Source organism: Rhinolophus sinicus, linkage group LG14, assembly GCF_036562045.2.
Source record: "Rhinolophus sinicus isolate RSC01 linkage group LG14, ASM3656204v1, whole genome shotgun sequence".
Lineage (NCBI taxonomy): Eukaryota > Metazoa > Chordata > Mammalia > Chiroptera > Rhinolophidae > Rhinolophus > Rhinolophus sinicus.
In genome coordinates this window covers 1625614-1642025 of record NC_133763.1, presented here as the reverse complement: position 1 = coordinate 1642025, position 16412 = coordinate 1625614, and the positions used below count along the sequence as shown (strand labels likewise).

The following is a 16412-nucleotide window of genomic DNA, read 5'->3' as shown; positions in this document are numbered from 1 at the left end:
GTGTCACCCCACAAAGCTCCCTCATGCCTCTTCCTAATCAATGTCTCCTTCCCTGCTCCCGACTGGAAGCATTACTGATCTGATTTGTATCATCATAGAATAACTTTATTTATAAGACCGAACTCAACTAAATCTCCCAGGTCTAAAAACAAATTGTTATAGAACTAACTATTGCTCTCTTTATATATACAATATTTTAATGTTAGACCTAAGTCCAGAATTTCACTTTTGTGCTTAATGAAATTAAAATGTTGTATTCTCCATGGCTAAAATGGTGCCTGAAACATAGCAGGAACTTAATAAATACCTGTGAATGAATGAATTAAATGGATGAATCAGTGAGTGTCACACAGAACTAAGTGTTAGGTGAGAGAAACTTACACACATTAAGAAAACATTCAAAAAGTTAAACATTTCTTTGGTATGCATTTTTTCTTTAAAAAAAAAAAGTGCCTCTAAATTTGAATTTAGCCATCTAAAAAGTTAAACTCCAAAGTATTTGTAACAGGAGGCATGATTCGGCGTGATTCTCAGATGGTCAGGTCAGCCCAGAGCTCACCTGGGCCTGTCACACGTGGCCACGGCACACTGAACAGTGGGGACGATGCAGAGCAGCAGGGACACAGACTGCAGAGTTTGATGACAGTTAAGATTACGCACAAAGAGCCTGAAGCACGCTTGCTCTTTGCCCAATCAGGAGAGAGAGGCTTCTAAAGACTAAGTCATCGCCGAGGAAAGACCCAGTTATTTGACTCTAATTCCACATGAATTCTCCGGATTATTTTGATTTGTTAAAACATAAGGCCAGAAAGTCACGAATGCTGCACAGAGCAGAGCTCCGACTCACAGAGAAGACGCCGCCATGTCTGTGTGTTCACCATGAGAGCGCTTACCTTGAACAAGTCGACCTTGCTGATAACGCTAAAGGTCATGTCCACGGCCAGGGCTAACTGCATCGCGGTGGGCAGGGCCTCAAGCAGGTTGCACTCATCTTCGGAAAGATAAACATATCAACCCACAAAGCAGAATAATTAATGAGAAACATCACCAATGTGCAAGGGGAAAAATACACAAAATGCCAATTATTTTTATAAATACACAGCGGTATCTAATTCTGTATCTTCACTTCTATTGGCCAAACATCCCTGGTATGCCAAGAGTGCTATTCCTTTCCTAAGAGAAAAGTATTTTCACTACTGATGCTGTAATAGCTGGGAAGCATCCGGAACACGGCTTGTTAACCTTTTAGACATGACGTTTGGTGATCATGGGACAAAGGCTAGGGGACCAAGGGGGACGGCAAGAGGGTCTAGTTCTTGTCTTCTGAATCTGCGGGTCGCAGACCTGCAGTGCTAAGGGGCGCCCATGTGGCATCTGAAAGCTCACACAGCTGTCACTACCTGACTTGCCCCTCGTGACCATTGTTATTTACTTGCTTATTAACTCAGTGAACACTGTGAATACTTTAAAGATTACTCTGCCCGTGAATTGAATGATGGGCCTTCAGGCCGATAAAATGTTCCATAAACAAACTGCCCATTCCCAGTGTCTAGTATGCTCCCAGTTTCTGAGAGTGATTATTTTCGATGTTTTCTTGTATCTATTTAGAAAACAAAAACTTGCTACATTATATCCTTATTTTGATTCCATATTGATTCTAAACATGAAAATTCTTTCTAAAAAGACACAGATCCCTGTTTCCCAGGGCGCAGTCTCCAGGAAGAGAGGGAGGGGCAGCAAACTGCTGTGCTGCTCTGCCTCCTGCATGAAATAAGCCGCTGTGCCTTTCAGATCTGGGAAGTTCCTGAATTTGGGGCTGGAGTCCCTGAAGAGGGGCAGGAAGGTGAAGGGAAGTTACAACAGTCACGGGACGTACAGTACATCACAGGGAACACACATCAGTAAAGTTAAGTAAATAGAAAAGGCCCCACTGCAGACAACCAGTGGTTCTCATCTGCTCTTGACAGCCTCTGCAATGTGAGAATCACGCTGTCATTTACACGCTGGAGGCAGGGCATTTGGCTTCTCAGTGGCACTAACTCCTATTTTTATATGGGAAGGAGCAACAGACTCAAAGTTGAATCTGATTAATGCGAACGAGCACACTCTTTTACTTTGTATCACTTAACAGTTATTTTTAACCACAGCATTACTGCACTGACAGCGGACACCATTGATTACTGGGGGTCTCTTGGGAGAGACTGTCCCCACAGCACGCGGCCCGAAAGCTTGCCTCTCCCTGAGCCCGTGCTCTGGGTCAGAGGGCGATGCCTCAGAAAGGATTTGGGCTTGTTACCACAAGTCTGAGCCCCATTTGGTTATTTGCTGGCTCTGTGACCTTGGCCAGGTTTCCAGTGAGGAGTCTCCATTTCCTGGTCTCCTAAAAGGGTTCAAGAAAGCTAATCTTCCCAATTCTTTCTTTGGTGAAGATTATAGGAGGCAATATAGGTTATACCTAGTACCCGGTAGGTACTGACTAAAATTTAGCCTTTGCTCTTCTGGGATTTCCATAACCAGTAAGTTATGGATGGATATTTAAGAAAAAATATCCTATGATATTAAATTAATACTTTAATGATCTTTCAGCTACTTCGCAATCTTTTGTTCCGATCCAATCGGCCTCTGCTTCTATCTCATAGAACTTCCCACCCACCACACGGTTTGCAGGGATGCAGTGAGGACCCTGCCATGCTTACCCAGCATTCTTTGCGAGTCCCACGTGTATTGATACCAAGTCCGAACGCGAATTTGCAGGTTCTTAGGGATGGAGTAAGTGTTCATGTAGGCGATGGTGTGATCCATGCAGACCCTGAAGTTGTTCTGATTGGCCGTCGCTGCTCCAATGACATCACGCATCTAAAATCGAAAATCAGGTCACTCCACACCTGGCCGAGGAACTGGGAGAGTGACTAAAAGCCCAGCTGAATTAAGAGTTCTTGCATGAAACGTTCCATTCTAATACTCTGATGACTTGATTTTTAACACACTGCTCTTGGGTCCTGATTTCAACCACTGCCATAAAATTTTGGGCAAATCATATCCTTTCTGATGCAATGGAGAAACATTAAGACCTGTCTTATCCACCACATGAGGTTTTGTGATGAATGAGTCCTATTTTGCATGTGACTACACACAATTCTTTGGAAACCTGTATCTTATTGCAAAGACATTAGTTGATTTTTAAAAAGGTACCCGGCTCATGGTGATGAAAGGAAGGCATACAGAAAGTGAGCCATTAGCTGGCAGAGTGGCCAGTGTGTTTTGGGAGTCTCCCTTTGAAAGCATCCTTTACAGATTATCCAGTGTGGCTGGCTGTATAGACTCAATTCATCGTGAAAGTGCAACCTCTGTACTTCCCTTTGTGCTGTTTAGACGGATAAAATCAAACCTCCTCACGCTTGAGGCACAGCATTCAGCAGAAACTCAAATTACTGAAGCATCACCGACTGCTGTGACAATACTTAAGGAACTGTCAGGTTTTAGTTCTTGGATGTTTATAACTCAGCCATAAAAACCCACTCTAGGTTAAAAGCTGATCTTTAAGGTCTCAGCACAAAAAAGATGTATCGCTCGACTTTTTCTCTTACATAGAAGGAAGCAAGTGGCTGTAAATTTGCTTTGACAGTGGGTTTATAATGGGGAGGGAAAGCAGGCCTCACTTTCACAGTCTTATGACTTTGCTCATTCCTTGTGGGAGCCGAGCCTTTTCTGCTCATGAGCAGACAGCCCCTTCTTTGAGGTCCAGCTGAAACGGTGATGCCCTCCTCAGTTTCCATGTCAGTAGGTTCTTCTACATCAAAAGCACCTGCTGGCAGCGATGCTGACGGACTGGACGCGTCCTTTCCAGCCTCCACCTCACTCCTCGGGCCTGGTCCAAACATTGCTCAGCCACCTCCATTCCTCGCTCTCCTTTCTCCAGGCTGCTCTTGACAGATGAGGAACATTTCCGAGTCGCCTAAGGCCGTGACAACTGGGACATTAAGGGCTGGGCCGGAGAATTCATAGTTTTAAATTGGGAACCAAGGACCCTGAAAACCATTACTGATCAGCGCTGAAGGCTGAGAACCTGCAGTGACAGTGACCTGAGTGGGTTACATGCTGGGTTTGGTGGTGTTGCAGCTGGGCAGACATGTATCCCAGGACGTGCTCCAGGTTGGGGAAGTACATGAGGGGGTGAGGGAGGAAATGCCAGCCTCTGAGTCTCACCAGAGAACAGAATACTGCAGTCAAGATGCGACAAGCAGCTCCCAGTGTCGTTCTCGGTGTGGTTATGGGTGAGGATTTTGAATAAGCAGTGATTCTGTCCCGGGCACTCATTACTTTGTTTCTAACTGTTCTCCTCGGGGTCTCTATTCACACAAATCTCTACGTCCCACCTCAGTCTTTCTCTGGGGCTATGGTACTGTACTTTCAGGGGCTTGTTGGTTGTCCCTGTTCCCGCTGGAACCTGGAAGGCAATATAAAGGCAGGTGTGGCATGGCGAATAAAGCAGCGCTTTTCAAACTTTCGGTGCATGTGAGTCACCTGAAAATGCAGGTTTTAACTCCCGAGGTCTTGGGCAGGGCCCGACTTCTGAATTTCCCAAGTCATGCTGTGCTGCTGGTCTGGACACCACACTTTGAGTAGCAAGAATAGCGAATGGAAGCTAGACATCATTTTTAATCTCATGAAAATGGCCCTGGACACAGTGAATGCAAATACGTCAGATTTTACCGTCATTCTCAGTATTATACAAACGGCTCCTGCGTGTGACTATATGAATTACATGGATGGATGAGGGGGGCCTCTTAATGTCTTTAAACTGGAGCTTCCTCATTTGTAAAACTGAGGAAACACTGAGCGTGATGTGGCTACCTCACATAGAGTCTGTGAGAAATAAATGAAATAATATGATTTTGCTATTTATTAGGTTGGTGCACAAGTCATTATTGCAGTTTAAAAGGTTAAAAGTACTTGCAAAGACCGCAATTACTTTTGCACCAACCTAGTATATTCAAATTAATTGGAATCGCTTTTCTCTAAACCAGCCTATTCGCCACCACTGTTAATGCAACCTCCCCGCCTTTAAGATCATGGTATTTTATTCTTACCATTTTTAACTGCTCCGTGTTCATCTTCCCAAACCTACATCTTTTCTGAACAGAGTTTCTTTTACAACCTCTCTCTCCAGCTGCTGCCGTATTCAGGCTGCAGGTTCCAGACACCTGTGTACCTGTATTAACCATGCGTTTTGCTTTCTGTATGTTGATGGTTTGATACCTGGGACTACCCCTCCCAGAGGTAGCTAATTAATTCCTAGACATATGGAAGAACTCTCCTGAGAATGCACGTTCCACACGCAAACTAACAAATCTAGGGGCTTCTTTATTGGGCTCTCCAGGTCACCGTCCACCTGCCCTGGTCACCCCAGAAAGCAGAGGCAGCACCTACGGCCCAGAGCCATGAGGTATACAAGCTAACTGACCTGAACACCCCCCACCTGTCCTTCCCTGCAGCTTCCTCCTGTGGCGCCTCGGGGAGGGGAGGTGTGACCCCTCCTCTTGGATCTGTTTATATAGCAAACTATCTTTTGATGACAGTGCATCCTGAGCTATTGGTCTCACCGTACCTAAATAATAATGAAACCTGTATTTTAAAACAGTACCACTGGGTACTCCAGCTGGTATTCTACTTTGACTAATGTTCCTTGATTGTCTTCTTTGTTCAAACCCCTCCCGGGCGACTCCTAGTAGCTCTAGGATAAAGCCCATCTTTCACATTCAGATATCTTGTGCTTACGTACATCTCTAACCTTACTTACAAGCATCCTTCACTCCACTCCCTCAGGCACTCCTCTATTGTCTGGAACCTACCTTGTGCGTTATCACTGCCACCTTTCACACACTGCTTCTGACTGATCGAACCACCTGGGTATAAGTTCTGCCTCTCATCTGCTTTTCTAATCTCATCTGCTTCAAATGCAGTCTCCTCCCAGAAGCCCCCTGGGAAGCTCCCCTTTTCCGAGCTCGTAGGGAGCTTTCAGACTCTGCCTGGTACTTACATGGACAGCAGACCCTTGACAGTCACGAGTGCAGGAGCTGAGTTTGGACAATTGGTGCTCAGCTTCAGATGTTATAGTGTTTATTACCACCTTTTGTCAAAGCATGGGTTTTCTTCATGCCACTGAGTGTGGTGAGTGGGAACCAATTCTCTTTCTGGTGGGAACAACCATTTTGTGGTTTTGTCTACCTCTACCCAGGACACAGGTCTCAGCATTTGCTCTCAGACATGGGATATTTAAGGGCCTCTCAAGGAAGTGTAGCTTCTCAAGACGCCACACTGTTGAGCTTTGCACTGCTTGCAAATCTGGACGTTCATAACAATACTGAGGTCTCCCCCTTGGAAGTGCCAGTCCCCTTGCTATTTACACACCTGTTCTACCTTCTTACGAGACTGTGATGCCTCGAGAACAGGACAAGGAGCTGCCATAACAAACATTTATGAACCAATGCTTTCTTAATGAAATTAATCTAGATGGCATTCGGTAACCTCTGTGTTAAGTGACCTCTGAAGTTGATTTTTAACCCGGGATTTTATGACAGTATTTGAAGTTTAAGTAAATAAGAGAGCTTTGAAAGAACTTCAGGAAGCTCCAGGTAAGAAGCTCACTTAGAAACGGGCCTTTCTTTCCGTGAGGGTGCAGCCTGACGCTCCCCGCACAAAGGTCTCCTGATTTCATGGGTTAAAAATGGGAAGGCATTGTTGACCCGATCACATCCTCCTCCAGTTCATTAAAATAAATGAAATTCGTTCTTTTTTTTAAAAAAAACCAAAACACAAATTTTGATTTTTCCTCTGTAAAGTTTACAAATACGTGTTAGCGTTTAAAAAATGACACCATTATATATCTAAGTATTCACATCTCAACTTACCTGACCAATCAAGCTGGAGAACACAAAAATTCCCAAGAAAAAATTCAGCAGCTGAAAAACAATTTCAAATGAAGTTTGTGGCTCTGGAAGGCCCCCGATCGTAATTAAACTGCGCACTGCCCAGTAGTAACATCTCAGATACCTGTGAAGAGAGAAGATACACACACGTTGCTTTCCCCTGTAATCCTGTGCTGCGGAGTGTAATTACTGCTACAATGTAACCCGTTTCCTCCTCATCAAGACTTTCTTTCTACAGGCAGCCTGCAAAGACCACCTGAGCGAACGGGAACTCTTGCTAAACACTGTGAGATGGCTCAACACACCCGAGGACGTGTTCACTAGCTCTTCCACTTCTCTCTCGTGAAGAACAAATCACTCCAAAGTGACCGGTATGAACCAGCCCGTTTTATTAGGCCCAGAGCCTGTGGCTTAGGAGTCTGCGGAAGGCCCAGCAGAGGGGCTCATCTACCATGTTTCCCCGAAAATAAGACCGGGTCTTATATTAAGTTTTGCTCCAAAAGACGCATTAGGGCTTATGTTCAGGGGATGTTGTCCTGAAAAATCACGCTAGGACTTATTTTCCGGTTAGGTGTTATTTTTGGGGAAATACGGTGTGCGCATGACGGGTGCGCCCTCGGCTGGGGTGGCCTGGACGGCTGCAGATGGCTGGGAAGGCGTGAGTGAGGCCCTGATTCTCGTTGTTGACCTGGTCCCTCCGCTCTCCACGCCACGTCTTGGAATGCTGTGAGTTGACAGCAGATATAATACATTGGTCTCTGCCCTCAGTTCCTGGCACAGAGCTCCTCAAGCTCTTGTAATCTCCTAAGTGACAAAAGGACTGGGAACATCGCTCATTGTAATGTTTCCTCTTTGACTGTGGTTCCTACACAGGGCTCCTGAAACTCTTGCAGTTTCCTAGATGACAGGAGTGTCTTTTTGTTCAAATGAGGTGGCTCTGGGTGGGCTCCTGGATGAAGGCCGGTCACCAGAAAGACCAAGCTATATTAGAACTTGGAATTCTCAGTCCCGCCTCCCATTCTCTGGAGAAGGGAGAAGGGCTGGAAGTGGAGTCACCGACCAGCTACGCCTCTGTGATGAAGCCCACAGATAATCCCAAATGCACGGGTCGAGGGCTTCCTGGCAGTGAACACACAGAGGTGCGGGGAGAGTGGCACCCAGCGGGCGTGGAGGCTCCGAGGCGCTTCCCACAGGCCTGGCCCCGTGCCTCTCGTCCATCTGGACGTACATCTGTATCCTTTGTCACAGCCTTTAATAAAACTGGTAAATGTAAGTGTCTCTCTGAGTTCTGTGAGCCACATTAGCAAATGAGTCCAACTCAAGGAGGGGGAAACTGGAAGCTCTGCTCCACAGCCAATTGGTCGGAAGTACAGGGGACAACTTGGGCTTGCTACTGGTGTCTGACGTGTGTGGGGGGCAGTCATGTGGGACAGACCCTTTGACCTTTGGAACCTGATGCTCTCTCCAGGTAAACAATGTCATCATTGTGTTAGACAGTGGGATACCCAACGAGTGTCAGAGAATTGCTTGGTGTGGGGAAAACCCTCCACACGCTTGGTGACCAGAAGTGTCAGAAGTGAAGTGTTCTCTGTGAAGGGAAAGGGGACACACAGAGGGAAGAAAGGCATAGCAGGGAAGAACTGGGTTTTTCTCTCCTCAGGAAGGAAAAACCTGAGTTTTTCCTCTCCAAACACCAAGGCGTCTTCTCTCCCATGTCTGAGCCTGGAACAGCTGGGGCGGGCTGGGTATCTGTCCCTGCAGGCCCAGTAGGACAGCCTGGGCTTCCTCACGGCGTGGTGGTCTCAGCGTAGGTGGACCCCTTACACGGTGGCCAGTTTTCCCCGGCATAGCTATAAGGCTTCTGGTAACTCAGAAGTCCCGTAATGTCAACCTCTTGCCACACTGTCCAGCAGGTCACTAGGGCCAGCCCAGAGTCAAGGGCAGGGGTATGTGAACCCACCTCTCAATGAGAGGAACAGCCAAGAAACAGGCCATCTTCAGAGCACCGCGCTAGTGAGTCGTGGAGACGACTGCAGAGCTCAGGGCTACTGACGCAGACGGGGGGCCTCTTCCAGCTTAGTCCCACGGTTTGTACTGACGGAAGCTGGAGCAGGCGCACACACCTCCTCTTTTTTCTGCCCACATCTTATTGTATTACTGAATGTGTCAGCCATGGCAGGGACACAGGAGAGAAGAGCTACATCTCAAAAGGAAAATTACTCTTGGCTAGGACAGATAGTTTACCTAGAAATTCAGTACTGAAGAAAACCAAATATGCTCAGAAATATACTTTGTAGAGACTCTGTACTTGACTTGAGCAATTGCAAATGGAGAGACTGAGCTCGTGAGAGCCCAGGGAGAAAGAGAAGCAGGGACCCGGGCAATAGAAAGGAAGCCTGTAAAGATTAGGACGGAACGTGTCAGATTCACTTAGCTGCATTGGCTGCGGGTTTCATGGAGTCCCAAGTGAGGAAGGAGGGAAGTTACCACACAACCCACTGTATAGACTGTCACTTCTGTACATGATGAGGAACACTGTTAAATACAGTCCCCAGAACACGGCCTCGGTCAGGCATTCCACGGAACGCTGCGAGAACAATGTTTTGTCTGCAGAAGCACCTCCAGATACCGTTACCAAGAGGCATCTGATGTAGTGGGTCCCAACTCGCTATTCTGGTCTCCCCGGCAAACACAGAAAAGGAGCACTTTTTACAGAATCCTGCCCCAGTCAGGCTTTCATTTCTGGTCTGGGTGTGCCACATATTACATCAGCACTTTAAGTAACTGGGTATTAGTCTCTGAACTAGGGTAGTCTTTTTCTTAAGAAAATAGTTTATAATGTTCAGATAATCATGTAGTAAGAAGTTCAAGTTTACAAAGGAAAAAATCAAACTGCAGTTGAAGTCAACATTCAAATGAAAACAGAAAGAAACCATTCATTTTGAAATTCAATACCTTTTGAAGGACATCAGTTGTTGTTTTAACTGAGTGGACATAGGACTAGAAAAACAATGAATTCTGGTAGGGTTTGAAACCGCTGTGGCAAGAGAATAAAGATATTACCACTCTGCAATTTTTCTAGCAGGCTTCCTCGGACTTACAAATATTATAGTGAACTTGATGTAAAGAGAACCACCTTGAAGAAATACGGAATAAATTTTATGGATTGCATTTTAACTTTCAAATTCCAATTTACAATATCCCGTTCCCTGATTTATTTTGGTCACGGGTGCCGGACCTGTGGATGTCTTTAGATTAAGGAGCTTTACTGGACTCAATGCTACCCAAGAGTGGGACAAGGGCGCCCTCCTTTCCCTGCATGACCGACACCACCACAAATGTTGGGATCACTGCAGTCAGCCAAAGTCACTGCATCCACAGGAACAAGCACAGGAATTACTCTCTCTCAATGTCTTATTTATGGACGTTAAGTTATAATCAATGTAAAGCTTAGGCATTGATTTTTCCGAATCTGGAGGGATAGCCTTCAACTATTTTTTCGTATATGAAATAGTCTGCTGTGTTCATTGGAAGTTTTCTTCCCTGATGCTTTGAGCTTTATTTTAGGATTCTTTTCTCAGTCATGTCTTATACCCAGATATGCACAACCAATGGAAAGGTTTGTAATTGAATTATATGGCATCTTACTGATTTTCTAGGATTAGCTTAATTAGCCAAGTGTGTCCATCTCTAATGTTTATACCGTAGGCAGACAGATCTTTCTGAGGAGTTTCTATCTGGCTGATTTAAACATGAACTCTCTAACAGACCGTGTGTGTGTGTCTCTCTCTCTCTCTATATATATATATCCTGTCAGCTCCAAGTTAAAGCACTAAGGCAGAATTTGACATAAAACCATAAAAAACATTTAGTGTGAAACAGAAATTCTTCCTCTGTGAAATGAACGTGACATGAAACTTTCCCCCAATATTTTGTTATGAAAAATTTCAAACAGAAAAATTCAAAGAATTTTCCAGTGAATAACCACATACCCACCTGGATTCTACAAAAAGCTCTACCTATTTGTCACACAAGCTTCCATTTTTCCATCCATTAATATCCATCTTATTTTTTGGATGCATTTCAAACTAATTTACCCACAATAAGACACTTCCTCCTAAATGTAGTACTTCAGAATATACATGTTAAGTAGAGTTCAATATTTTTATAGATTTATTCTGAACATACAATAAAAGCACAAATAGGAAGTGTACCGTTTGATGAATTTTGACACATGCATACACATGTGCAGCCCCAACACATATCAAGACATTGAGTTTCCATCCCTCCAGAAGCTTCTCCCATTCCTTTGCCGAATCCCCGACCCCAAAGGCCAGCACGAGTCTAATTTTCCTACCACAGATGAGTTTTGCCTATTTGAGGATTTTGCGTAAATGAAATCACAGTGGCACACTGCTGTGGGCGATGTCTTTCACTCAGCATCATGGTTTTGGGATTCACCCATGTTTGTTGTTCCTGTGATCACTGAGCAGTAGCCATTGTATGCCTGCAGCACACTTGCTTATCTATTCTGATGCAGGTGAACCTAGGCTGTCTCAAATTTTTGGTTATTATGAATAGACATCCTAGAATATGCCTACATAAGCTTTTTATAGACATCTATTTTCATTTCTGTTGGGTAAATATTCCGGTTTGGGATTTCTGTGTGTAAGGTAGGTATACGTTTAGCTGTCAGGTGTTTCCTCTAGTGGCTGTGCCATTTTACATTCCTTCCAACACAAATGAGAGTTCCAGTTCCTCCACACGTCTCCCCAACACTAGGTATTGCCAGTCTTTTTAATGTTAGCCATCATGGTGGGTGTGTCGTGGGACATGCAGCTTTCAACAGCACCCAGTCGAATACTGCGTATGTTGGAGCTTCTTAGCTGCTCCAATCTGCCTTAATTCCAGGTTTCTGTAAATTCATCATGGGAAGCAATGAGCACGGGGAGATTGGTCTCATTAGGAGATCAGCTCTAACTGACAGGTATGAGGCCCCAGAACCTTACAGGAGCTTAGGAATATGTGTTGGCTGATCTGGAGGAGTAAGTGACCGGTTATGTACACCCGGACTTACTGAAATGAGGACACAGGCAGACTGCATCTGTCGTGCGGGGCGGCCTGCGGGGTCTCTGGTCCCGCTCCCCGCATAAGAATGCAGGACACAGTGAGGCCAAAAAGGCACACCCAGGGAGCCATAGGTAGGGGAGTCATACTAGTATATTCTTGCTGGTGACTGGGTTGGAGACACAGGAAGCAGGATCCACACGATCCACAACCCGCCGTCCTAACTGCAATCCCCGCTTGCCAGCTCAGCCACCATCTTCTTGCTAGCCCCCATTTTCTGCTAGCGTAGCCACAGCAGTTATATTAGTGGCCAATGGCCCACCGGTCACAGCTGACGGCCAACTAGCCACAGCTGATGGCCATCCAATCACAGTTGATGGCCATTTACTACCTGAGCCAGCGCCTTTCCACGTGAGGCCGACAGCCTGGAAACTGCACTCCTGGCTCTGTCCCCACAGCATCTGTGAGCCCCCTGTGTTGTCCCTCTCCCTCTCCCCCCTGCAGTGCTGCCAGCTGCCTTTCATCTCCCTCTGCTCCACTGAACTCGCTGCTGAACGGTTGTGTTTTTATTACATCTGATGGGTATCTAGTGTCTACTGTGAAGACCATCCCTTTTCCTTTTTTTTTGCCAGTATCTGCACTGAAGTATCTAGGGGACTCCGAATAAATACCTTTATGTGTAAAAAGAAGGAGGTAAGTTATCCTAAATTTCCCTAGCACTAAGGTACAGCAATTCTGATTACTTCCTTACTCCATCTAACGTCACGATTCCCATGACAGCCCTGCTTGGTTTCTTACTTTTTGTTTGAGGATCTGCTCCTATATGTTAGTTGGGGCTCAGGATTTCCACATTGGGAAATTTATGTCAGAAAATAAATAAATATATGGGCCAAAGTACATTGGGAGCATTTCTGGGAACAGAATCACCACGACTACGTGCTTTCCTTTTGAGCGAAGCCCTTTCCTTCTTTGTCAAGTTTCACAGCCTAGTAACGGATGCCACCTACTCAATATAAAGGAAATGACTTCTTGTCTTCTATTGAAATGCAGCACTGTTATTCTGGTGAGGGTTAATGGTACAGTAATAAGCTTGACTCTCACTTTCAATGCTCACAGTGCTCCTTTGTGTCACACAATTTGCTGCCTACCTCTAACCAGAGCACAGTTTACAAACCCAATGGCTGCATAAGCATCCTCTAGTTTATAGTCGTCAGAAACTATCACAGAGGTTAAATACAAATGCTTCAGGCTTACAAGGTCAAAGTGCAATATGAAGCAATAGAAAGGGCAGATGATGTTAATAATTGCCATATGCAAATTATGTTAAAATATGTAAAAATGCAGCTTTTTAATTAAAAAAATTATATGTTGTTTTTCAGTTACAGTTGACATTCAATATTATTTTATATTCGTTTCAGGTGTACAGTGTAGTGATTAGACATTTATATAATTTACGCCGTGATCCCCTGATTAGACTAGTCCCCACCTGCCACCACATACAGTTACTGCAACATTATTGACTATATTCCCTATGCTGTACTTTACATCCACATGACTATCCTGTAACTACCAGTTTGTACTTCTGAATCCCTTCACCTTTGCCACTTTGTCCCCCCAATTCCCCTCCTCTCTGGCAACCATCAGTTTGTTCCTTGTATCTGAGTCTGTTTCTCTTTTGATTGTTCATTTATTTTATCCTTTAGAGTCCTCATACAAGTGAGAGCAGATGGTATTTGTCTTTCTCAGTCTTTCTTATATCACTTAGCATAAGACCCTGTAGGTCCATCCCTGTTTCCCTGTTGTCGCAATGTAAGATTTCATTCTTTTTTATGACTAACATTCCTTTGTATAAATGTACCACATCTTTATCCAGCATCTCTGACAGGCTTAAGTTTCCTACCATGTTTCCCGGAAAATAAGACCGGGTCATATATTAATGTTTGCTCCAAAAGACGCAGTAGGGCTTATGTTCAGGGGATGTCATCCTGAAAAATCATGCTAGGGCTTATTTTCCAGTTAGGTCTTATTTTCGGGGAAACACGGTACGAGTTGAAGCTGAGATTTCTTTCTGTTATAATACAGATTTGGTCATTCTTTCCTCCCCCTCTCTCCCTTCCTTCATACTAACATACACTGAGTATTTATTATATGCTTAGCAATGTTATTCTCTAGAAATGCTGCAGAGAGGTATCCAGGTGTGAAAGGAGAAACAGCTCCACTTTTCTGGAAGGCGTTATGATGCTGCTCTTTATTATTTTGCTAATTTGATGAAAACAATGACCAGACTCAAGCATGTGATGCTGTTGGATTACACACTCACTGTGAGGCAATATTTACTATATTGATACCTAACTCAGTTTTCTATATAAATTAGTTATTTATATTAAACTAAATATGTACGTAAGTTTATCCACATTCTAAAGGGAATTTCTTATAGATTTGGTTATAAACTTTCCAGTAATAAGATATTCTGTGTGTGTATGTTTTCCTAATCAGTGGGCCTTCTGACTTTAAATTTTTAAAATCAGTTCCAGTTAAAAGTTCAAAAACTGTTGCTATCATCCCTCCGACACATGCTCAACCTAGGTAGTATGTAATTTTCTGAGGTCTCTTCAACTCTCTGTGCTGTATCCTGTAATTGCTTTCCTCCCCAAGGCTGCTGTGAGTTGCCCTTCAAAGTCATGCTGAGAACTGCTCTTTTCCAGTAAGAACATCACCTTAGAATATGCTCAATGTCATTTCACTGGAGCAGAAAGTGAGTGGGGTGGACTTTAGGCCAGGCCCTTGGATCTACCAAAAGGAAATCTCACTATTAAAGAACCCAGCTGCCATTATTGAGTCTGGATTCTGCTGCACTACATTTTTCAAGTGATCTCTTTTCTTCCTGGGATACTTGCATGTCTAACCGTCAAGCTTAATGTATGATCCTTGCTCCTCTCTAGTGTCTAACTGAGTTAGTGGTTACAGCTGACTCCTAAACCCATAAAACCCTTCAGTGGTAAACTAATCAGCTACTGCCCCTGCCCTCCAAATAATTAATACTGTTCATTACTAGCAATCAGCATTGGAGTTATTAAAAGTTACCTTAACACTCAGTTGTCTGAAGCACAGGTTTTAAACTTTTTGGATCATGATCCAAAGTAAGAAATACATTTGCTAGGTCAACCCAGGTGCGTACACACACACACACACACACACACAAAAAACACAACAACACTTACACACCCATATTAGGTATGACAGACTCTGATATTTTCTATTCTGTTCTCCTCTGCTCTACCCTCTTTCACTGAAAACCATCCTACTGAAGAGTTTTTACTGTCCACTAATGGATTGTGAGTTACAGTTTCAAAAACACTGGCTTAAGAAAACTCATACACTGAGAGAAAGTTAAGACTCAGTAACAGTTGCCTAGAGAGCGAGAGCTTACTTGTTTCCTTCACCATTATACACCCATTTCGTAGATGCGATTCCTTCGTAGAGGGAAGCCCAGTAATACACGCAGGCATTCACGTGCAGAGTAAACAGCAGGTATCCCGTTGTTCGAACGACTCTGCAAGAACAGAGGAGTGGAACAAGGCCTCAGGTGGTGTCTGGGACAGCCTGTCCTACCATTTCCTTTTCCTCAGTCTCCACAGGGCCCCTGCTTTAACTGTGGGAGTGGTTCCCGCTCATTAGCGCCGAGTAAAGAGATGGTGCCCTGGCGTGCTTTCTGACCCACAGTGTAAAGGGATCTTTCTCTAACTGACTGGATGAATCACCTCCCCGAAAGCCACACCTGAGGGTCACCTCTCCACGTTGAGTCCCACAACACCACCACCCCCATTAAACTGGTGTTTGGAGAAGCTTGTGGGGCTTTATGCTATGATGAAATGTGAGTGGAGGTCTCTGCACGTGAGCTCAGCACAGCAAAGGAATGAAATTCAGATTACAATGAATTGTCCTGAGACAGATGGCAAGTCAACCTGTGACAGCGCACATTTATGTGTGCCTGTCCTCACAGAAGCATGTACTTCAGCCTACGTTGTAGTCCTGTATTCTTCTGAAAGCAAATACGATTCTCATACTTTCATCTCACTTCAAAATATTCAAATCTGTTTGAAAACATAACCTTACATTTTAGGTAGCCTAACAGCTGAGGCTATTCCCTTCTCTTCTGCAGGGAGGTCACACTCTTCCCACTCCTCCCATGGGAAATGCTGTACCTCTCACCACTTTCTCTCCCCACCCCCGCAAAGCGTAAGGAGCTACACGTTACCTGTAGACATATGCCTTGTCCAGCAGAGACTCTAGGCGATGATTAAACTCGAAAAATGAGGTGTACTATGTAGAAAACAAGCAAAAAAAAAAAAAAAAAAAAATTCCCAAAGTGTGTTAGTCTTAAAGACATCTATTGAAATCTATATGAAATAGATT

General features: G+C 44.4%; 1 protein-coding gene across 5 annotated transcripts in view; it reads right to left on the bottom strand.

The window, feature by feature from the left end:
* The window catches only part of CNGB3 (cyclic nucleotide gated channel subunit beta 3), a 137811-nt gene that overhangs the window by 58902 nt on the left and 62497 nt on the right, over positions 1-16412 (bottom strand). For all 5 annotated transcript variants that reach the window (XR_012491810.1, XR_012491811.1, XM_074319046.1 and 2 more), the window contains 5 exons: positions 16255-16319; positions 15427-15549; positions 6912-7053; positions 2697-2856; positions 894-991 (listed from right to left, as the gene is read on the bottom strand). Coding sequence is in view for 3 of the 5 variants with exons in the window: in XM_074319046.1 (XP_074175147.1) it covers positions 894-991; positions 2697-2856; positions 6912-7053; positions 15427-15549; positions 16255-16319 (588 nt within the window). In the remaining 2 variants the exon portion in view is untranslated. The remainder of the gene's footprint in view (positions 1-893; positions 992-2696; positions 2857-6911; positions 7054-15426; positions 15550-16254; positions 16320-16412) is intronic.